A 23765-nucleotide genomic window follows, 5' to 3' on the forward strand; every position below is an offset into this window, starting at 1 on the left:
TGGTCCATTTGCTTGTAGGATTGTTTTCCATCCTGTAACTTTGAGTCTATGTTTATCTTTTGTAGTCAAATGTATTTCCTGGAGACAGCAAAAGGTTGTGTTTTGTTACTTCATCCAGCCTGAGACTCTGTGTCTTTTTATTGAAGAGTTTAGTCCATTTACATTTAGAGTTAATATTGATATGTTAGCATCTATACTTGCCATTTTGTTTGTCTTTCCTCTAGTTTTATTTATTTATTCTTTAATAAGTTTTTTTGGCCTTCTTTTGTTTTTATTCATCCCTCTGTTGTTTCTGGCCTTAGGATTCCTTGTAGTATTTTTTGGAGTGGGGGTTTAGTCCTAATGTAATTCCAGAGTTTCTGTTTGTCTGGGAAGGTCCTTATTCTTTCTTCATAGAGGAAGGAAAGCTTTGTGGGATAGAGTATTCTTGGTTGGCATTTGTTATCTTGGAGTCTGTTGACTATGTCCCTCCACTCTCTCCTTGCCCATAGTGTTTGTTTGGAGAAGTCTTATGTCGGTCTGATTGGTTTTCCTTTGAATATTATCTGTTTCTTCCCTCTTGTCAGCTTCATTATTTTTTCCTTGTCTTGGATTCTTGGAGCTTTACTACTATGTGTCTTGCTGTATTTTTCCTTTCATCATGGAAGTTTGGTGTTCTTCTTGCTTCTTGTATGTCTATTTTCAGCTCCTTCATGTTTGGGAAGTTCTCTTCAGTTATTTCCTTGAATATTTTCTCTCTTCCTACGTCTCTCTCCTCTCCTTCTGGGATTCTTATTACTCTTATATTTCCTTTCCTCATGGAGTCAGATAGTTCCTGAAGTCTTCTTTGGTCTTTTTCCTTCGTACTTCTCTTCCTTTTCTGTTTTGGTTCTTTTTATTTCTGTGTCTTCAAGAGTACTTATTTGTTCTTCCATTTCATCTGTTCTGCTTTCATTGCTTTTCCCAGAGTTCTTTAGCACCTCCATTAATTCTTTTATCTCCTGCTTTTCTTTTACTTCCTTCTTTAGTTAGTCAATTTCATTCTTCTGATCATTGATTATTTTTCTCTTATAATTGTTTTCCTTTATGACTTCTGTCAGTTTTTAATCACGGCGATTTTAAATTCTCTTTCTGGAAGGCTCCGAAGTTCTTCCAAGTCACTGTCTTTGCAATCTGGTGGGTGGTTTTCTTTTTGTGGTGTGTCTTTTACCTGAGGAGTTGCTAGGTTGCATGTATTTTTTTTCTTCTCCCTGCTACCTGTTTTCTAGTTTGCCATATGCATTGGGACACTGTGCTTCTGGTCCTGGCCAGCATCTTTTTGGTGTGCTCTTTGTGGGGTTTCGGAAAATGGGAGTCCAAACGAGTCAAATACTGTTATGCCGGAAGTTTAGTGAGTCAGTGGTACTTTGAGTATGTTAATGGTCACTGTCGCAGAATATCTCCTCCTTCTGTGTTTAATTCTAAAGTTGTGTCTTGTAGTCCCACAGACTTCCCTGGAGGTGGGGCAGCTGAATTGCACTCTGGGTTGCAAATCTCCGGATCTCCCTTTGGGCTCTGACTTCCTGCCAGGCAGTACCAGGCGTGTGGGGGCCTTCAGCTCACCTCTGACTGCACCGGGAACCTTCTCCCTCTGGCTCCACAGGGAGCCTTCTGCCGGTTTCAAGCAGTCTTTATTGAAGAAAACTCCGTGTTCTAAAATGGAGAGGTGGAGATGCCCTGAACATTCCATTTTTTTTCAGTTTATGGTGTTTTAAAAGACAACTGTCAAAAACTGAAAGTGCTTTTCCTCTCCTTTTTTGCTTTTGACTCTGTGTTTATTGGAAACACTTGTCAGTCACTAAGTTATTTCATTCCACCAATATTTATGGGGTATCAGCCACATGCTCGGTGCTGTGTACAAAACAGACAGACCCCATCTTCAGAGAACTGCTTCTTGCAGGAGGCAGTGACTAATAAAGACAAGAAACCCACCCCACCCCACCTGCAGAAGCTCTGAGAGGAGGGACAGTCATGGAGCAGGACGGGCAGTAGGAGATGGAGGGGCATATGGAGAAGCTGTGTCCATAAAGGGGGTCAGTGTAGATGGCAGGATGGGAGCAAAGCCCTGTAGAGGGGTGTAGCGTTGAGAGTCCCATGGAGGGAGCAGCCTGTGGGGAACTGGCTGGTGTCAGGGGTGCAAGGACAGAGGGGGTGAGCATCAGCTGGAGCAGAGGGAGAGGGAAGGATACAGGAGTGGGTGTCAGAGGCCTGGGAAAGGATCACCCTGTGTGGCTTGGGGTGACTGTGGGGATTGGGTGCCCCTGCCAGGATGTGAGCAGAGCAGGTCCTGGTTCAGCTTGGAGGTAAAAGGGCCCCAGAATGGGATTGGCAGGAGAAACTAGTCTTTGTGTCTCCAGGTGAAAGAGGAGGGGCTCAGACCAAGCTGGGGCAGCATGGGTGAGAAGTGGCTCTTTGGAGGTTCAGGGGGCTGCTGAGGACAGCACAGCCCTGTCCTGTCCTTCCCAGGTTCATCAGTTTAAGGGTTCTGACTGGCTACATTTCTTAATTTTTTATAACTGTGGAATATTAATTACATACTCTATAGATTTTAGGTGTGCGATTTCTTACCCTAAAACCTGTATATTTCATTCCACACCCACTATCAAAAGTCCAATAACAATCCTCTACCAAGCTTTTCCTTGCACCCTCCTAGTCTCTGGTAACTGCCATTTTGTTGACACAATCTAAATAATTGCTTTTGCTTGTTTATTGATTTCTTTTTTTTTCATAGTCCAAAAATGAGTGCAATCCCATTATATTTGTCTTTCTCCATTTTATTTCAGTTTTATGTGAGTTTAGAGTTTTGGATTATGCAGGTAAGGAGACCTGATCTTTGAGATGCTGAGTCAGAGGATTTATGTGGGGTCTGCAGTCACCTAAACTCTGCTATCTCATGTTTTTGGCACCACAGATGGCCTGACTCTCTTGGTTCCAGGCCTGAGACTCTGCCATGTTCTCATTATCAGTGTGCTTCAGTAGGTTAGTACCAGTTCTCAGTGGGGAGAGAGACAGTGCACTCCAGCTGTTATTTTCAATGGGGACCTGGTCTGTTGGGACCACAGAGAGTCTTTGCAAATATTTGCAATTATTTGAGGATATGTGGCTTCACACCATTCAGTTGTACCTCCCCAGGGCCACTGGTCAAGTGGCTGGTTGAATGGCAGCACCACAATTTGTTCTGTAGCTTCCCATTTCTGACAACAGACTCTAGGTGTCTCTTTCCATATACCTTTTTTCAGTGAAGTATTAATTTCCTCTCTTTCCCTTTTGTGTTGTCCTTCTTGAGTCTGAATTCCAAGAGTTGTTCCAGTTTTGTTGCAAGAACAGTGTTCTCTGGGTGCACTGTTCCTTTCGTTAACCTTGATGATCCTCTGGGGAATGAAGTCATGAACCTCTTCTGACACAAACTGTGTATCCCCAAGAACTCTTTTGAAATGTACACTGTAGGCTACATCCTGATCTACTGTATCAGCTTGGTTTAGGGTTCCCACAGTCTATGTTTACAAGCCCTCCTGGTGATTCTGATACATGCTGAAGTTGAGAACCTTGGAGTTAGGATTCTCCATGGAAATTCCTGCTGTCAGGTATAGCAGTGAATGAAGGAGTATTTTCACAATTATTTCTAGACCATGAGTTGTTTTTGGAACATCTTTTCCAGATTCATATTTGCGACTGCTCAATGCTTCACTTTGTCAGTCTTATTTGACACCCTCCCAACACTTCCCCAACAATGGTGTGAGTTTTGTGCCATGCATGCACCTTTAAGCTGTGTCACTCTTATGTCTGTGTTCACAGAGAAGTTCCAGGTGATTGGCCCCTCAGAACCTATTGTGGCAGAGCTGGGTGAGGACATCATACTGCCCTGCTCCCTGTTCCCCATCATGAGTGCAGAGAACATGGAGGTGAGGTGGTTCCGGTCACATTTCTCGGAGTCAGTGTTCATCTATCAAGACAGACAGGAGCTAAATGAGAAGCTGATGGCCCAGTATGCAGGACGAACCTCACTGATGGGGGAATTCCTCAGAGAAGGTGAGGCTGCTGTAACTGTCCACAAGGTCCAGGCCTCTGACAATGGGCTGTACACCTGCTTCTTCAGCAATGGAGTCTTCGATGGGCAAGCCAGTTTGGAGCTGCAGGTGGCAGGTTGGTGAAATGGTTAAATATCAGAGTTTTGGAGCTTAGTGCTGGGAAGAACCTAAGGACAATGTTATTTAGTCTCTCACTTCATTCATGAGGAAGAAAAGGTTTATTAATTCATTGTTGCATTAAATGTAAACATATAGAACACCTACTATATGTTTGGGCCTCTTCTAAGCACTTGGATACATCAGTGAACTAATAAAGTTTGCACACTGTGAGTTTTTATTTTCAAGAGTGAGATAGAGCTATCACAATAAATAAACAGGTTATATATGATTTAAGAAAGTGATGAGTAATGAGGATAAGAAGTTAAATGGAACAGGGAAAATGGGTCAGCAATGTGGGTCTGGGAGTGAGGGCAGGTTACAGTAATAAATAGATCAGAATGGTCACATTGGAGCAAAGACTCAAGGGAAGTGGGGATTTAGCTAAGTAGATATCTGGAGTATTGGACTTCCTTCTCTTTCTCCCTGGTTTTATTGAGAAACAATATTCATCATTGTATTAGTCTGAGGCATATAGCATGGTGATTTGAATTACATATATAGTGAGATGTTTGCCACAATAGTTTAGCCAACATCCATCTTCTAATATAGATATAATGAAAAGAAAAGATAAAGATGGAAGACAGGAAATATTTTCTGATCAGGAAAATAAATCTTAAAGTTACTCTTTTAGCAAATTTCCTATACAACACACAGCAGTGGTAGCTACAGTCATCATGTTGTAAATCACAGGGAAGGAATTTTTAAGTAGAGGGATCAGCCGATGTGAATAACCTGGAGTGAGTATGTGTTTCTGTTCTTGGGTCACATGGAGTCCTCATGTCTGGTGGGAGAGAATGAGGAGGCAGGGTGTTGAGAGATGACAATACTGGGGGCCTCCCTGGCATCCAGTTAAAGTCAACACTATCAAGCTTTTGCCAGCTACTACAGCATGAGTTTGATCCGCAGCCAGGTAACTGACCCACATGGCACAGCAGACCTCTCCTGACTTGCCTGCTGCTCCCCTCAGCAGTGTATTTCAGTAGATCTGCCTGTTCTGCTCCCCACTCTCTCTGGTGCATCCTCTCACCCCCCACACCTCTGGCTTACACCCCATATCTTGTATGCATAAATAAACAAATCCTTAAAGAGATGAAAATACTTTATGAAAAGATGTCATGAGTTCAATGTACACAGGTCAAGGGTGGTCAATTAATACTACCAAAGTTAATCTTTAAAAATCTCCATAGAAAGTGGACTCTTCAGCTAGAAATTCATTTCATCAGATAGGGTTTGTTAAACCCATTCAGAGCAGAGAAAGAAAGGATGATAAAGTGTTTAGAGCCTGGTGTTTGTGGTTAATAGCAGTTAAATTTTTGGGTTTTTAGTGTTTGTCCTTGAGGGCACAGCTGATAAAATTTGTGAGGGAAGCAGAAAGAAGATGGATGGCAAGAAAGGAAGTTGGCAGATAGAGAAGGCTTGGTGCACAGTGTTATGGTGTTGGATGTGGAGCTGTTGAAAATTTTGAGCGCAATAGGTTTAAAATGATGACTCTTGCAGTAGTGGGGAGGTTAATGAGAGGAGAGAATATCTGGGGGCATGGAGTGCAATTATGGTGTGAATGGAGCACTGCCTGACTCACACAGTGAGTCAGTACCCAATTGAATGAGCAGAATTGGGACAGAGTGTTTTAATGGAAATAAAGAATTGAAGAGGCTTCCAAGCTTTTGTCCTGTTTGTTATTGAATGTTAATGTGTATAAGTTGCCTATCACCATGATGATGCTGGGTAACAAACAACCACAGAAAATATCTTAGTGACCTATAGTAATGGACTTCACTTTGGGCCTATCAACACTTCAGCTAACCTGGGATGGACTTGACTAAACTCCATTGACATTACACATGCATCTTTGGTCAGATGAAAAGGTCACTGGCTGGTTTGTTCACATGAATGGTCACTGGCTACTGGCTGAAGGAGGGCAGCTTCAGCTGGAAAAGCTGGTGACAGACCCTGCTACATGAGCTCATCCTCCAGCACCTGGACTGTGATGTCCTTCCCTGGAGATAGCAGAGGGAAGATCCATGGGGCCAGCACTTTAAACCAGTCAATGAGCTGATCTCTCATGACCGAAATCACGTGAAGTCACATAACTGAACCCAGGGTCACATGACTGAACCCAGAGTCAGAGTGTGAGGGAAGTAAAATATAGGTGGCAGAGTGTGAGCTTTCTGCTATGAAGAAGCATAAAGACTGTTGTTATAAACAACTTACCATAGATGAGGCAAAATCATTACTTCAGATGTAGAATTTTGAGTTTGAAGTGAATGTGAGAAATACCATTAGATGTAACCCCTAAGGATGGTTATATAATGTTGGTAGGTTGAGGAGATGTGGTGAATTGATATTTTGAAAGTGATACATAATGGGGAAACAGAAAGCTTTGATGGAGATGACCTGGGGGTATGAGAGAGAGAGTGAGAGAGAAGACAAGGCATGGAACAGCCCTCAGGAAAGATGATGACCTGTGGGGTGAGAGCTAAGGGAATTGTCATCCTTGGTGGGGAGATTCCCTCTCACTGAATCACTGGAGGCTGGGAGGGAGATCAGTTTAGATAAGGAAGAATTTGGGGGTTATTAAAACAAACTAAACAATATGTATTCCAGAAATCTTCTAATATCAAATATTTTCTGCTATCTCAACAAAGTCAACTCACAATTTTCTACTGTCAAATATGCATGGATAAGTACAACTTATGCCCTTGAATATTTTGGTAACATGCCTATTTTTGTAGTCTGACCTTAGTTTTATCCTTTATTAATTTATCCTTATAAATTATCTTTTTTAGAAAAAAGTAATTCAAAATTCCTTCTCTCCTGTGGGCATTATCTCTCTACCTGCAGGGTTGGGGGAGGAGCCCAGACCCTTCCTTCTGTTTATATTTTTTTTATATTTTATTTTATATAATTCTTACATCATTTTTCATTTTGCGCAATGTATGCATTTTTATTTTGGTTATATTCTCCATACAATTGCACCCCCCGCCCCTTATTTTGACCCTATTTTTTTCTCTCCCCCCGCATAGTGTATCTCTGGTTTATAGTTGCTTGTTGACTTTGATTAGTCTATTTCCTGGTCCCTTGTTTAGGTATTCTAAATTCCTGCTATGAGTGAGACCATCTGGTATTTTTCTTTTTCTTTCTGACTTATTTCCCTGAGCATGATCCCTTCTAACTCCACCCATGTTGCAACAAACTGCATGTGTTTATCTTTTTTGAATGCTGAGTAATATTCCATTGTGTATTTGTACCACATCTTCTTGATCCAGTCATCTATTTTTGGGCATTTGGGTTGTTTCCATAGCTTAGCTATTGTACATAGTGCTGCTATAAACATAGGCATGCAGATGCCCTTTGGAATTACTGTTTCTGTGTCCTTAGGGTAAATACCTAGGAGTAGAATTGCTGTATCATACGGAAGCTCTATCTTTGGTAGGTCAAGAAATCTCCACACAGCTCTCCATAGTGGTTGAACCAGTTTGCACTCCCACCAGCAGTGCAGGAGAGTTCCTTTTTCTCTACAACCTCACCAACATTTGTTGTTGCTAGTTTTTTTAATATGTGCCATTCTCACTGGTGTGAGATGGTATCTCATTGTAGTTTTGATTTCATTTCCCTGATTACAAGTGATGTTGACCTTTTATTCATATGCCTGTTGTCCATTTGCGTTTCCTCTTTGGAGAAGTTTCTTTTTAGCTCCTCTGCCCATTTTTTGATTGGATTATTTTCTTTGTTTTTGTTGAGTCTCATCAGCTCTTTGTAGGTTTTTGTGATCAGTCCTTTATTATTAGTGTTGTGTGCAAAAATGTTCTCCCGGTGGGTGGGGTTTATCCCCGTTTTGGTTATTGTCTCTTTTGCTGTGGAGAAGCTCTTTAATTTGATGAGTCCCAGCTGTCTATCTTTGTCTTCGCTATCACTGCTTTGGGTGATGTGTCTGTAAAGATGTCTTTGAGGTGCATGTCAGATAGTTTTTCACCTCTATTTCCTTCTACATATTTTATGGTTTTGGATCTTTTGTCTAGTTCTTTAATCCATTTTTTAATAATGACTTTTATTTTTATATTCCCCATACAATTGCAACCCCCTTATTTTGACCCCAATCCCTCCCCTCCCACCCCATACCCCCATAGAGTGTCTCTAGTTTATAGTTTTTTGTTGATTTTGATTTTCACTTTCTTATAGCTATTCATTTTCCTGGTCCCTTATTTAAGTTTTCTAGATTCCTGCTATGAGTGAGACCATCCAGTATTTTTCTTTTTCTTTCTGGCTTATTTCGCTGAGCATGATCCCTTCCAGGGCCATCCATGTTGCTACAAATTGCATGTGTTTATCTTTTTTGAATGCTGAGTAATATTCCATGGTATATATGTACCACATCTTCTTGATCCAGTCATCTCTTTTTGGGCATTTGGGTTGTTTCCAAAGTTTAGCTATTGTAAATAGTGCTGCTATAAACATAGGGGTGCAGGTTCTCTTTGGAATTGATGTTTCTGTGTCCTTAGGGTAAATACCTAGGAGTGGAATTGCTGGATCATATGGAAGCTCTATGTTTAGTAGGTCAAGAAATCTCCACACAGCTCTCCATAGTGGTTGGACCAGTTTGCACACCCACCAGAAGTGCAGGAGAATTACTTTTTCTCCACACCCTCGCCAACATTTGTTGTTGCTAGTTTTTTTAATATGTGCCATTCTCACTGGTGTAAGATGGTATTTCATGGTAGTTTTGATTGGCATTTCCCTCATTACAAGTGACGCTGAACATTTTTTCATATGCCTGGTGGCCATTTGCATTTCCTCTTCAGAGAAGATTCTTTTTAGCTCTTCTGCCCATTTTTTCACTGGGTTATTTTCTTTGTTGTTGTTGAGTCTCATCAGCTCTTTACAGATTTTGGTGATCAGTCCTTTATCATTAGTGTTGTGTGCAAAATGTTCTCCCAGTTGGTGGGGTTTCTCTTTGGTTTTGATATTGTCTCTTTTGCTGTGCAGAAGCTCTTTAATTTGATGTAGTCCCAGCTGTTTATCTTTGCCTTCACTATCACTGCTTTGGGTGATGTGTCTGTAAAGACGTCTTTGAGGTGAATATTACGTAGTGTTTCGCCTATATTTCCTTCTATGTATTTTATGGTTTCAGGTCTTATGTCTAGTCCTTTAATCCATTCTGAGTTGATTTTTGTGTATGGAGTGAGGTAGTGGTCAAGCTTCATTCTTTTGCATGTAGCGACCCAGTTTTCCCAGCACCATTTATTGAACAAACTTTCTTGGCTCCAATGCATAGTCTTTGCTCCTTTGTCAAAGATTAGTTGACCATAAATCTGTGGGTTTATTTCTGGATTTTCTATTCGATTCTTTTGGTCTGTGTGTCTGTTCTTGGTCCAATACCATGCAGTTTTGATGATTATGGCTTTGTAGTATAGTTTGAAGTCTGGGAGTGTGATGCCTCCATTCCCTTCTTTTTATTTTTTTTTCAGGAGAGCTTTGGCTATTTGTGGTTTTTGGTGATTCCATATGAATCTCATCAATAATTGTTCTATTTCTTTGAAGAATGACATTGAAAGTTTGATTGGAATAGCATTGAATCTGTATATTGCTTTTGGTAGGATGACCATTTTAATAATGTTTATTCTTCCAATCCATGAGCAGGGGATGTCTTTCCATTTCTTTGTGTCTTCTTCTATTTCTTTTAACAGTGTTTTATAGTTTTCTTTGTATAGGTCCTTTACCTCTTTTGTTAGATTTATTCCCAAATATTTGATTTTTTTGTTTCGAAATAAAAGGGATTTTTTTTATTTCTTCTTCTTCAGATTTATTGTTTGTGTATAGGAAGGCTACTGACTTTTGCGTGTTGATTTTGTATCCTGCCACTTTACTGAACTGATTGATTAGTTGAATTAGTTTTTCTGTGGAGTTTTTGGGGTTCTCTATGTATATTATCATATCATCTGCAAATAGTGATAGTTTGACTTCTTCTTTTCCTATTTGGATTCCTTGTATGTCTTTCTCTTGTCTTATTGCTCTGGCTAGGACTTCCAGTATTATATTGAAAAAAAGTGGTGAGAGTGGACATCCTTGTCTTGTTCCAGATCTTAATGGAATTGCTTTCAGCTTTTCACCATTGAGAATGATACTGGCTGTTGGCTTGTCATAGATGGCCTTTATGATGTTGAGTTATGTTCCTTGTATCCCAAGAATTTCAAGGGCTTTAATCATGAATGGGTGTTGCACTTTGTTGAAAGCTTTCTCAGCATCTATTGATATTATCATATGGTTTTTATATTTCTTTTTGTTGATGTGTTGGATAACGTTGATTGATTTTCAGATGTTGAACCATCCTTGTGTCCCTGGAATGAATCCTACTTGGTCGTGGTGAATTATCTTATGGATACATTGTTGGATTCTGATAGCTAAAATTTTATTGAGGATTTTTGCATCAGTGTTCATTAGGGAGATTGGCCTGTAGTTTTCCTTTTTTGTGTTGTCCTTGTTCGGTTTTGGTATTAGTGTAATGTTGGCTTCATAGAACGTGTTTGGAATTGTCCCTTCCTTCTCAATTTTTTGGAAGGGTTTGTGAAGGATAGGCACTAATTTGTCTCTGAATGTTTGGTAGAATTCATTTGTAAATCCATCAGGTCCTGGGCTTTTGTTTTTGGAGAGGTTTTTGATTACCATTTCAATTTTGCTGCTGGTAATTGGTCTGTTTAGGTGTTCTAATTCTTCTTTATCTAGCTTTGGGTGATTGTAGAGTTGTGGGAATTTGTCCATCTCCTCTAGATTGTTGAACTTGTTTCCATATAATTGTTCATAGTAGTTACTGATTATTCTTTTGATTTCTGCTGTGTCCGTTGTGATTTCTCCTCTTTCATAAATGATCCTGTTTATTTGTGCTTTCTCCCTTTTTTCCTTTGTGAGTCTGGCTAGGGTTTGTCTATTTTATTGATTTTTTCGAAGAACCAGCTCTTGGTTTCATTGATCTTTTGGATTTTTTTTAGTTTCAATTTCATTTATTTCTGCTTTGGTTTTTATTATTTCTTTTCTTCTACTGGTTTTGGATTTTTTTGTTGTTCTTTTTCTAGATCTTTGAGCTTCAAAATTAGGTTGTTTCCTTGAGTTCTTTCTTTTTTCTTGATGTGAGCCTCTATTGCTATATATTTTCCTCTTATTACTGCTTTTGCTGCATCCCATACATTTAGGAAATTGGTGTCCTCCTTGTCATTCATTTCAAAGAATTTTTTAATTTCTTCTTTGATCTCCTCATTAGTCCAGTGGTCTTCCAGTAGTGTCGTTTTTAATCTCCATGAGGTAGGAGAGTTCCTTGCCTTCTTTTTATGGTTATTTCTAGTATGATGCCTTCATGGTCAGAAGAGATGGTTGGTATGATTTCAAACTTGGTGTATCTGTTGATGTTTGTCTTGTGCCCCAGTATGTGATCGATCCTGGAGAATGATCCGTGTGTACTTGAGAAAAATGTATAATCCGTTTTTTGGGTGTGTAGTGTTATATAGATGTCTGTTAAGCCCAAATGCTCTAGGTCCTTATTTAGAACTTTATTTTTTTTACTTATTTTTTGTTTTGTTGATCTATCCATTTTTGATAGTGGTGTGTTGAAGTCTCCCACTATGTATGTGTTTTCACTGATGTCTGTTTTCAGAGATGACAACAGTTGTCTGATATATATTTGGTGCTCCTTTGTTTGGTGAGTATATGTTAATGAGTGTATTTCTTCTTGAAGTATTGTCCCCTTGATCATAATGTAGTGACCATTGGGGTCTCTTTATATCTTTTTGAGTTTGAAATCTGTTTTATCTGATATAAGTGTAGCTGTCCCTGCTTGCTTTTTGGTCCATTTGTTTGTAGGATTGTTTTCCATCCTTTAACTTTGAGTCTATTTTTATCTTTTGAAGCTAAATGTGTTTCCTGGAGACAGCCTAAGTTTGGGTTTTGTTTCTTAATCCAGCCTGCAACTCTGTGTCATTTTATTGAAGAGTTTAGTCCATTTACATTTAGAGTTAACATTGATATGTTAGCTACTGTATTTGCCATTGTGTTTGTCTTTCCTTTGATTTTATTTATTTATTCTTTTAATAACTTTTTTTGTTTTTGGCCTTCTTTCGTTGTTATTCGTCCCTCTGAGGTTCTGGCTTTAGGATTCCTTGTAGTATTTTTTGGAGTGGGGGTTTAGTCGTAATGAAATTCCAGAGTTTCTGTTTGTCTGGGAAGGTCCTTATTCTTTCTTCATAGAGGAAGGAGAGCTTTGTGGGATAGAGTATTCCTGGTTGGCATCTGTTTTCTTGGAGTCTGTTGACTATGTCCCTCCACTCTCTCCTTGCCCGTAGTATTTCTTCGGAGTAGTCTGATGTCAGCCTGATTAGTTTTCCTTTGTATGTTATCTGTTTCTTCCCTCTTGTCATCTTCATTATTTTTTCCTTGTTATGGATTCTTGGGAGATTTACTATTATGTGTCTTGCTGTGTTTTTCCTTTCGTTGTGGAAGTTTGGTGTTCTTCTTGCTTCTTGTATATCAATTTTCAGCTCCTTCTTCACATTTGAGAAGTTCTCTTCAATTATCTCTTTGAATATTTTCTCTGTTCCTACATCTCTCTCCTCTCCTTCTGGTATTCCTATAACTCTTATATTTCCTTTCCTCATGGAGCCAGATAGTTCCCGAAGTCTTTCTTCGTTCTTTTTCCTTCGTACTTCTCTTTCCTTTTCTGTTTTGGTTCTTTTTATTTCTGTGTCTTCAAGAGTACTTATTCGTTCTTCCATTTCATCTATTCTGCTTTCATTGCTTTTCCCAGAGTTCTTTAGTTCCTCCATTAATTCTTTGATGTCCTGTGTTTCTTTTGCTTCCCCCTTTAGGGACTCAGTTTCATTCTTCTGATTGTTGATTATTTTTCTCATATCATTGTTTTCCTTTATGAGTTCTGTCACTTTTTTAATCATGGCAATTTTAAATTCTCTTTCTGGAAGGCTCAGAAGTTCTTCCAAGTTACTGTCATTGCAATCTGGGGGTGGTTTTCTTTTTGTGGTATGCTTTTTCCCTGAGGAGTTTTTAGGTTGCGTGTGGTTCTTCTCCCTACTGTCTGTTTTCTAATTTGTTGTATGCATTGGGACACTGTGTTGCTGGGACTGGCCGGCATCTTGGGTGAACCTTTCCACTCCCCTCTGGCTCCTCCGGGAGCCATCTGTCGATGTCAAGCAGTCTTTACTGAAGAAAGGTCCCTGTTCTAAAATGCCGTTGTGGGGACACACTCCCCTGTGTGCCTGGTCTGCCCCAGCGGTGGGTTTCCGCTCTCCCTCTGGGCTTGGACTGCAGGCCAGAAGGGGCCTGGCATGGGCAAACTTACCCACTCACCTCTGACTCCTGAGGGAGCTTTCTGCTGGTTTCAGGCAGTCTTTATTGAAGAAATGTCCCTGTTCTAAAATGGCGATGCAGGACACACTCCTTGCGTGTCCGGTCTCAGGCACACTCTTGTGCGTGCCCGGTCTGCCCCGGCTGTGAGTTCCCGCTCCCCGTGCAGGCTCAGACTGCTGATCGGAAGGGGCCTGGTGTGGGCTAACTTAGCTGGCCACTGGTTCCTCTGGGAGCCTTCTGCCATTTTCAAGCTGTCTTTTCTGAAGAAAGGTCCCTGTTCTATGTGGTGTTAGTGCCTTTTTTTCTGGTCGCTAGGTGGCGCCAGAGATCTCTCCTCATGTCCTTGGGGAGCTGTTTTTTTCACCCCGTGGGACAGGGAACAGAGCGGGAATGGTAGGGCAAACCTCAACGGCTTTGGGTGCTGTGTCTGCCTTGTGCCCCACCGTTGTGGAGAACCCATGCCCCGGATTTCGTGCCCCAGGTCTCAGTTCCAAAGCCCTCAGGTCCAGGACGTGGGCTGTAGCCCAGTTCAATGACCGCAGAAATGGAGCCTTTTGCACCCCGCTCCTGTGCCTGGGTGCCTGGTTCCTTATTACTCAGTGAGGGACATTCACCTCAGTGAGGGCCCCGCGCATCTCCCCGCAAGCCTAGGTCGCAGGCGCGGGGACCTGGGCAGCTGCGATACGCGTTTGCTTTTCAAGTGAGCCACTTCTCCATGCAAGCTTACCCGCTGGCCTGGGGCTGTGTGAAAGTCTCCGGGGGTCTCTGTTGTTCTCTAATGGCGCCTGGAGCCGTTCACTCACCTCCGCGGCAAATCCTTCAGGTTTCTCCACAGCTCCAGTTCACTGGGTGTGGTGGCTGAAATAGTTCCTTTCCACTCACAGTCCCACTTGATGCGTAGTTTGTTCTTGTTGTTCGTTTTAGTTTGTTTTTTTCCTCCTTTCTTTTGGTTGGAGAGTGCCGACTCTGTGGGTGGGGGAGGGTATCAGGGTTCTGCGCTTTCCTCCCTTCTAGTCCTTTTTTATGGCAACTTTCTTCTTTGGGTATTTTGCTGGAATCATCCGTTTATCTTCCGTGTCCCAGTTCTCACTGGGACCTGCCGCTTTTCCTCCCTATTAACTTTTTTTTAATGGGAGATCTTACTCGCAGCATCTCCTCGCCGCCATGTTGATCCGCCCTCTCCTTTAATCCATTTTGAGTTGGTTTTTGTTCATGGTGTGAGGTAGTAATCAAGCTTCATTCTTTTGCATGTAGCGACCCAGTTTTCCCAGCACTATTTCATCTCTTGCTCTTCCAGGGGTGATCTCCCCCAGACCCCCCAGAATGCACCTTGATAGCCTCCCCTGGAGGTGTACACAAGAGGGTCCTGCCTCACCTGGATCTCATCTTCCCTCCCCAGGTGTGGGCTCTCCCCCACAAGTGCACATCACAGGGCCAGAGGAAGAGGGGTTACGTGTGCTGTGCATGGCCTCGGGCTGGTTCCCGGAGCCCCAGGTTCAGTGGAGACACCCCCATGGGGAGGAATTTTTGGAATTCTCCAAGGTCTACACCAAGGATACTGAGGGGCTATTCAGCGTGGAGGCTGCTCTGGTGGTAAGAGACCGCTCCACAAGGACTGTGACCTGCTCCATACTCAACCCCAGGATGAAGCACCAGGAGAAGGCCATGACCATTGTCATCCCAGGTCAGCACTGCTTTCCCCTCCCCACTCCCTGCAGGGTCAGAGGGAGGGGCTGGCACCCCCAGGTGTGGTGGGCTGAGCTGTCCTGGGCTGTGTACTGATGGGGTATCTGTGGGGTCTCTGTCTGCAGAGCCCTTCTTCCCCAGGACCTCTCCCTGGAAGCCTGCTTTCCTGGTGATCCTGACCTTGCTGCTGCTCCTGCTCCTGGGGGCTGCTTGCTATGCCCAGAGAGAACATTCCACAAAGAAGCGGGAGCTGCAGAAACAGGGAACTCTGCACCAGACTAAGGAGGAGGACAGACAGACCAAGGAGGAGGCCCTGAAGGACAGAGGTAAAGCAGAAGAGGGGCCAGGCTGGTGAGTGTGGCAGTGAGTGGGTGTTGAGAGGGCCAAGCTGACACCAGAGCCAGAGCCCAGGGCCACTCTGCAGGGAGATCAGAGCAGGTGGCTGAGGAGACCTAGAGAGGACAGTGAACCTTGGGGACTCAAATGGGTCTAAAGGTGGAACTTCCAGGACACAGAGAGATCCATTTCTGTTCATTTTCTAGCTCAGTTTTTATCATAGGGATGGAGTTTAAGATTTTTCTTTTTTTTTTCTCTCTCTCTTTTAGATGAACTGCAGACAATTCTAAGTAAGTTCTGTTCTTCCTCTTGAGCTCTCTGTGTCCCCTTCATAGGAGACATTCTGGTTCTTAGCTCATCTGTTTCCTGTGTTGCTTTTCAGATGAGAGGAAGGCAGCTTATCTGGCTGGTGAGTGATTTTCCAGATATCCTGGGTCTCCTGTCTCCCCTGTGTCCAGAGGTCCCTCCCCTTGTCTGTCTATGCTCAGGCATGAAGAACCTCTTCCCTGGGATGGAAGTGGGTGCTGGTGGGAGACAGGACCCTGCTCCTAGGCTCTCCCAGATCTGTGCTTTTATCCCTTACATCTCCCCAGTCTTGGGATCCTGGAGGGTGGTGACCCTGGAGTCTCTTGCATCCTGGTCTCATTCCAGCCCTGACCTTCCCAGCATGGCACTGGTTTTCTAGCCTTCAGTGCCTCTCATTCTTGGTTAGTGCCTAAAGCAGAAGGTAGCTGCTCTGAGATCTTATAAATCAATGGGCTCTTTAAGTTTAGGAGTGTGACCTCCTCCTGCTCTCTCACCCCAAACACCACCTAAGAGCAATCTGTTCTCCCTGTTCCTGAAGATGCTGATTGATAGTGATGGGAGAGGATGGATTTGCCCTGAATGGGAGGGGGTCATGGGACTTTGTATCTCCCAGAGAGTGTTTTTCTCTAGAAACATTGCATCGGAGGAAGATGAGCCACTTCTACTCTGGAGCTGGTGTGATGTGCATGTTGTTTTTATTTTGTCTTCCCTTTAATTTCCCAGGAAATACTGAATATAATAATTATGGACTAATAAATCCATTAAAAATATCTTCCCATTTATTAGTTTTGATATTTGCAAAAACACGGAGTAGCAAGTAAAACAGGGGCTTTGAAGGCTGTGAAGGCCAGAGCGGCTCAATACCCTTGCCCAAAGCCCCACAGCAGCAGCAGGCAGGGCTGGGTCTGTCCTGCAGGCTCCTGACCTGAGCCAGGATTTCCCACCACCCCCTGCTGTCTGCACAGGGCAGGAGGTCATGACCTCTCAGCCTCTCCCCTCCACCCCCAGAGAGTCTCACCTGCAGAACAGGGGGAGCCCAGGGCCTGTGGATCACATGAACAGCTTGTTGTGCTGAGGTCTCACCTGTGTGTTCCCTTCCAGCCTGGAGGAAGGCCCAGCTGTATGCAGGTGAGTGGCCCTGAGGGGCCTGGGACCCCTCCCAAACTCCCCTCTGCCCCTTCTCTATCAGGGACCCCCACCAGGAAGGCGTGGGGTCCCTGGTCTCCTCTCACTCTGTAGCCTCCATCTGAGAACTGCAGGGCCCTCCTGAGAGAGTGTCACTGATTCTCCTGTGGATTTATTTCCACCCAGTGAGGATCAAACAGTTGTCTTTACCATCATTTCCGTCTCTGCTGAATTTATGTCTCATGCATTTTGACATAATCCTTTTTTTATGGCACGTTCCCCTTTTAATTTTAAAGTAATACCATTAATACAGCAGAATCAACATTTTCATATCAACAGGTTCACCAATAGATTCATATGTATAAAATGGAACAACAGTTTCTGAATTAATGGTTTGCCATAAAAATTAACTGACTAGTGAATTGAAATGCGTAACAGTGCCTGACCTGCTGTATCTCAAATTAAAAGCCACTTCTATCTTCTCTTTTTTTGTCCTTGCCCCTTCTTCTTTTCCTTCTCTACCCTGTCTTTTTTTGTGTGGTATGAAAGAGTTATTATATTATAGTTGGATGTCAACTAATGTCCAGGTGAAAACAAATAAATTTAAAGTATCTTTTTTTTCAAGGACATCACATGAGCCACCCCATCATTTTACATGATCTTGTTTCTTATCAAGCAATTCAACGTGATGGAAATGCCACTCAACTTGCATAGGTGTAGTTGCTGGTCACACATTTATACATAGTGTACAAGAAATGTTAATTATTTCTATAAATGTCGATCCTGAATTCTCCTCTCTCCACTTCTCTCCTCACACTGTTGGGAAGCCACACAGGGAATGCCCTTGGGACCATTTTCTGATGCATGAGACTGATCAGCAGATCGCCTTGTCAATAAGAGTAGGGGCCTGGGGGGTGGTTTCCATCTTATTAAGGAGTCATCAAGAGGATGTCAGCAGACTCACCTTCCCCCCACCCCAAACCTTAGATATATATGCACATTTTTTAGTTTCACCTATCCTGTTTTCTTTGTTAGCCTATCAGTCGTAATTGACAATGTATCATTATTCTATCAACGAATGGCTCTTTTAGCATCATCCTACATTTGTTGCCTGCTCCATGACTCCTGTTGGTCAGTGTGGTGTTGTCAACACAACAGTCTGGGTCTCTGTCTCTGGTCAGCAAATTGATAAAATTTCTGGTTCCTTCCTCCTGTCCCAAGTCCTTGTCCCCTCCCCACACCCATCCTTCCCTCCCTGCCTGCTCTCCAGACCCCTCTCTCTCCCTCCATCTCCCCCCAGAGCAGGTGACACTTCTGGGTCCTCATCTCTCCACATGCATCATGGGGTCCTGGTGCTCCCCCAGATCCTCCCCTATCAGGCCCTGCTCACGCAACCTGGGCATCAGAGCTCCAGCTGCTGCTGACACATGTCACCACACCCTGAGCAGCATCACTCACGCAGTTTATCATCTCACAAGCCTGCAGGCAGACGCCTGAGACCGTGTCCTGGGACTAAATCCAGTGTCTGACAGCTCCTTCTTTCCAGGAGCCCCTTCCTCTCCCAGGATTTTGATGCCCCCTGCATTGACTAGGGACCCCATCCTCTGTCTACACAGCCTGCCATGCAGTCTCTTTATGGCCCTGCTGCCATCACCATGTGACTGTCTCTGAGCACAGGTGTGGGGGTCATGGCTGTTAATGTTCATGTGCTTGGTTCCACCTGATGATCCACAATAATGTACCTGCTTCTAGGTCCCTGTCTTTATCTCACCTGCATATTACTCTTTCTTGTATTAAGGACACATCATCACAGGGTCATGGGATTAGGACATGGACATCTATATAGTCATTATTCTACTTGTTCAGAGAGGTTTTTCTTGGAAGCTTGCATGTCCTTTGGCTATTCTTCGAAGAAACTAATGAGTTAATTCAATATTTTTGTGTCTTTATCTATAGGGATGGTTTTGTTTTTACTATCCATGAAATTATGGAGAGATGTCCCTAGTTTTCGATCTTCTCAGTGTGTGTCCATGTTTCCTACTTTGCACATCTCTTCCTAGAACCCACTCCATGGCCTCCTGAGTGGGAAGGGCCCTCTGCTGCAGTGTCCTGAGTCTCCTCAATCATGTCACAGTCACCCCCACGTGCAGCTCCATCGAGTTGTCACTTTTTTTTTATTTGATTGACAAAGATTTATTCAGAAACACTGAAAAGCTCTATCAGCCTCCATGTTCTCTGGCTTCCACAGGCCTTTGCTGTCCCAGAAGACAACACCATTGGGCTGCTCACAGGCATGGCTGGGGTGTAGCCTCTTACCCATGACTTAGAGAGAAGCTGCACATTCAGTTTAAGTACATGCAGTCCTTGGCATTGTAATCTCCACAATACTTTTGAAGGAAAACCTAGTTTGCACGATGTGTATGTGGCGATGACTTGAAAGCATTAGCTGATGGTCACTTTGTTCAGTTGGTGACCAGTCTCCCAATCCCTAGGTTTCAAGTTTTATGGTTTAACTGTCATGGAAGGCTGCAGCATGCATGATATGTGTGTGTGTGTGTGTGTGTTTGTATGTGTAGCTAAAAGTTAGATGCATCAAGTAAAGGTTTCCAAACATTTTCCCCTATCCATCCTGTGTCCCTCACTTGTAGAAAACTAGGCATGGGCCCTGGTATGTCAGTATCTAGAGTCCCTCACGTGTCATGTGTGTCTCTTGCAGATTGGCGGAAGGAGCAGTTCCAGGCCTGTGAGTGACTCTGTTCTCTCTGGGGTTGCTCAACTTCTGGCCTTTCCTTCTGTTCTCTGTGTGGACCCAGATTCTGCACCTTCCGTGGGGTTGGGGTGGGTGCAGCTGTGATGTCATACAGCTGGGCTGGGGGTGACTGGTAATGGGTGTTGAAGGGACTCTTTAGTCCTTGGGGTCCAGGCAGTCCCCAGGGGTCCTGTGACATATCTGACCTATCCTCCTCTTATGGGGTCCTGTGAACTAGAGTCACCAGGCTCTCATTTCAGAGACTATATACCTTTCCTCATGTAGCTGTGTATCTGGGTTAGAAGGTTTGTGCCCTTGTTTTGGGATGGAGGGGGGACTTTCATAACGGGTTCCTCTCTCTGCAGGGTCTGTAACTCTGGATCCAAGTTCTGCATCTGGAATCATACTCTCTCATGACAAGAAGAGTCTGACTTCTATTTACTGTGGGATTTCTTTCAGACGGACTGTTTTGGGTTTTGAGGGCATCATATCAGGGCGCTGTTACTGGGAAGTAGAGGTCAGGAGTGGAGATGATTGCCACTGGGCTCTAGGGGTCTGGAGAAAAGATAAGAAAACTAGATACAGAACTCCGACCCTCCCATCTGGGTTCTGGGTTCTGGGGCAGCAATTAACAAGTTTTTTAGCCTATACTACACCTTGTATTTTCCTACCGCTTAGGCAGGTTCCCCACAGGTTGGGGGTTTTCCTGGACTATGCTCAGGGGGATGTCTCCTTCTACGACATGACTGATGGCTCCCACATCTTCTCCTTCCCTCCTGAGACCTTCTCTGGGACTCTCCTTCCATATTTCATCTGTTTTTCAGGAGACGTGTCCATGACCCTCTGCCCCCTGGAGGCTGGGCCCCAGAAGCCCTCTGTGCCCATGAACAATCCTCCTTCTCTGGGGATCCTGTGGTTCCTCCAGGGGAGGGGATCCCCTCAGGCTCTGGTGTGGATGGGGCTCCCCCAGGGCCTGAAGCCCCCCTCCTCCCCTGCACCCCTGAGACTGTGTCCCCATGAGGCCCCTCCCTGCCCAGCCCTGCCCTGGGCTCTTCTTGGGGCTGCAGGTTCCCTGTGAACAAACCTGTGAGTGAGTCTTGGATGCTGGTGTCTCATCCTCCTGCTCTGGGTGCAGATTCCTGGGCCATGGCTGAGAGAACAGTCAGGTCAGGCCTGTGCTGAGACTTACTTTGAACCCATTTGGTGTATCATGAATTTCTCCATGAGCAATCATTTTTCATTTTGTAAAGAAAATATTTCATGGGATTTTTATGCTGTTAGGACAAGAAAGGGGATCATCTCTGAATTATTCTCTTAAATTGATTGGAGTTTATTTTATCCAACTTGACTTTGGAGGAAACAAGAGGCTGATGGAGTGTCCCCAGATCTATTTTGAGGGGTGTAGAATGACTGACCAGAAATGTTAGGCCTCCAAAATATTTGGGGAAATTGTAGATGATGGACTTTTAGAGAAGCCTAGCATTCTGTGTTATATGCTTCCTATTCTGGAATGGAAGAAATACACCTGTTTTGTTTTGTTTTGTTTTTTCCCCAAACCCAGTGAATTTCTATTACCAGTGATAAACTTGTGTTGTGTTAATTTGGGGAACTCAGGAGAAGGATCTGGTTACTCTTTTGTATTAACACCACTTGGAAAGCACATAACAGCTGCCTGAATTAAGATGAGAATGAAGAAGAGACTTTCAGAATCGGGGTGACTTGGGGACCTGGGACCTGAGTGCCACTGTGCGGACTTGGTCCTTCCACATCCTGTGCCAAAGGGTCACATGGGAACCACAGCTGCCAGAGGAAGCAGGATCCTGAGCCCCAGACCTGCAGGGAGGAAGGTGTGATCCCTCCCCCAGGGGATATTGACTTGGTTCTGGTGAGAGGGGAAGATTGAGAAGGGGGATTGGGGGAGGAGTCAGATGTCAGTAATGGTGTGTAACTGACTACCTGAAAGAGATTATAGTATTTTTAACAATTTCTGTTCTTGTGTGTGTTAATTTGTATTTATTAACCATTGTCTTCACTTCTCATCTTACCCTTACGCTTTTATACAAGTTACTGCAATTTACGTTTATAGCATAGTTTTTGGGGAACAGAATAGATAAAGGTTTTGTGAGCAAATTTAAGAAATGAATAATAGAACCATGTTAGCTACAAAGATTGGGGCTGCCTGTCCCCTCATTTTGGGGAAAGGGAATTTCTGTTCAGTTGTAAAGGAGGCTTCTCTTGATAGTTAAAAGCATACGTTATGTTGTGTGGGTGTTCAAATGTGTGAATTGTGTGTGTGGAGCTGAGTAATCACAGGTGTGGACACTCTCATGGCCCATTCATTGCTTCCTGGCCCACATCCCACATGTGTTCTCCTGTGTGACCTGGAGCTGGACCCCAGGAGCATGTCCCTTTGCCCCTGCACAGTGTCAGGATGAGCCCTGGAGGGGACACCCCAGTCACAGCCAAGGACACGCATCTCTCCTGGTCGTGCTGCTTTTCTTCTGGATCTTACGATGGGATGTTGGTCATTTTTTTTTTAATCAGCTTTGTTACACCCTCAAATATTTTTCATGAAGTTTTTCCTTCTATTGTTAAGAAAAACTATTACAAACCTACAAATAAGTGAAAAGTTGGGTGTCATGACTTTCATTGCCACTACAGAGATTATGTAATTGGAAATAAATTTATGTAATTTTATAAGGAATGCATAATAGTTTACCTGTGGTTTTATCATTCATTAAGGATGTGTTTTCTGTGAAGTCACTTGCTACCTGGGCAGTAGAAAGATAATTCAAGATTATAGCTTATTGCCCTATAGACATTAATTGCTCTTTTTCTTTTTTTATTTGATATTTTCTTTCAGATTTATTTATCACACCTCAGAACTGTTCTAACTTTTGGGTCCTCCTACCCACCCCAGGCCAGGAGAACCCCTGTTCCCAGGAGGCTCTGCAGTCCCAGTGGGTGGGAGAAGGGGCAGGGGCTCTGTGGCCCCACAGGGTGACCTGCCTGATGGCTGTGGATCTGGAGAGAGAGGGCCTGCTGTGGGGATGGGCCCTCCTGCTTCCCCCTGTACTTGTTTGTGTTGGTCCGTCTGTCTGTCCCTCCCTCTTTCCATCCCCTCCTGTGTCATGGCTGCTGTGTGATCTGCAGGACCCTCCCTGAGGACCCATCACACTAGGGCTTCCTGATGCAGCTGCTTATTAGGTTGGAGCAGGAGGCCCCTGTGGAGGAAGGAGGGGTGGGGTGTCTCTCCCAGGCTCCCTCCATGACAGGCTCCTCCTTTCCTGTCCCTCCCGTCTCAGTGAGGGGTGAAGCTCCTGCTCCTCAGCACCCCTATGCTCCCTCAGCTGCACCCCCCCCCCAGACACAGCCTCCTCACAAGGCTGCAGGAAGCATCTCAGGGGAACATGCTTCCCCATGACTCCCATCTCCCCTTCTGCCTCTGCCTCACAGGGATAGACAAGGACAGGGTCTCGATGGTGGACACTCTCCTCACTCAGAACTGGGCTCTCTCTCAGCAGACACTGGGGAGGCTTCAGCTGTGTGCTCCCCTCCCCACTGGGATTCAGCCTTGAGTCCCCCCCACTCTGAGCCCCAGACTCCTCCTGTGTCAGGGTCTCCTCAGCAGGAAGAGGCTCTCAGGGCAGGAGCTGAGCAGCAGGTGCAGCTTGTTCCAGGGAATGTGGGGTTCCCCCAGGGAGTCAGAGCTGAGCTGGGAGTGCTTCTCAGCACCTCTGCCAGGAGCAGCCTCTGCTCCCCGCTCCTGTCCTCCTGAGTGTGTCTGAGGTTCTGGTCCACTTGCTCTTTGATGTCTCAACTTCACCAGTGCCCTGGATGTGACAAATTGCAATGCTGTCTTCCCTGTACCCCGTGAATTACCCCTTCAGTGCCAGGAGAAGGGATTCTTTTTGTTTTCCCCAGATGCATGCATTAGGCTGTGAATAAATGTACTCTGATAAGTGTGGGGATTGAGCCTTTAACCTTCTAGTAGAGGTGTTAATGTGCAGTCT

At 44.1% G+C, this 23765-nt stretch overlaps 1 protein-coding gene across 1 annotated transcript in view; it reads left to right on the top strand.

The window, feature by feature from the left end:
- Positions 1 to 19754, top strand: part of LOC129146285 (butyrophilin-like protein 2) — a 104474-nt gene extending 84720 nt beyond the window's left edge. The window contains exons 4-9 of the mRNA XM_054698139.1: positions 3814 to 4161; positions 14950 to 15234; positions 15362 to 15562; positions 15955 to 15981; positions 16980 to 17006; positions 19720 to 19754. Of these exons, the coding sequence (XP_054554114.1) occupies positions 3814 to 4161; positions 14950 to 15234; positions 15362 to 15562; positions 15955 to 15981; positions 16980 to 17006; positions 19720 to 19754 (923 nt within the window). The remainder of the gene's footprint in view (positions 1 to 3813; positions 4162 to 14949; positions 15235 to 15361; positions 15563 to 15954; positions 15982 to 16979; positions 17007 to 19719) is intronic.
- Positions 19755 to 23765: the final 4011 nt, after the last annotated feature.

This window comes from Talpa occidentalis, unplaced genomic scaffold, assembly GCF_014898055.3.
Source record: "Talpa occidentalis isolate TD23 unplaced genomic scaffold, MPIMG_talOcc4v2.1 talOcc4.2, whole genome shotgun sequence".
In the NCBI taxonomy this organism is placed as follows: Eukaryota; Metazoa; Chordata; class Mammalia; order Eulipotyphla; family Talpidae; genus Talpa; species Talpa occidentalis.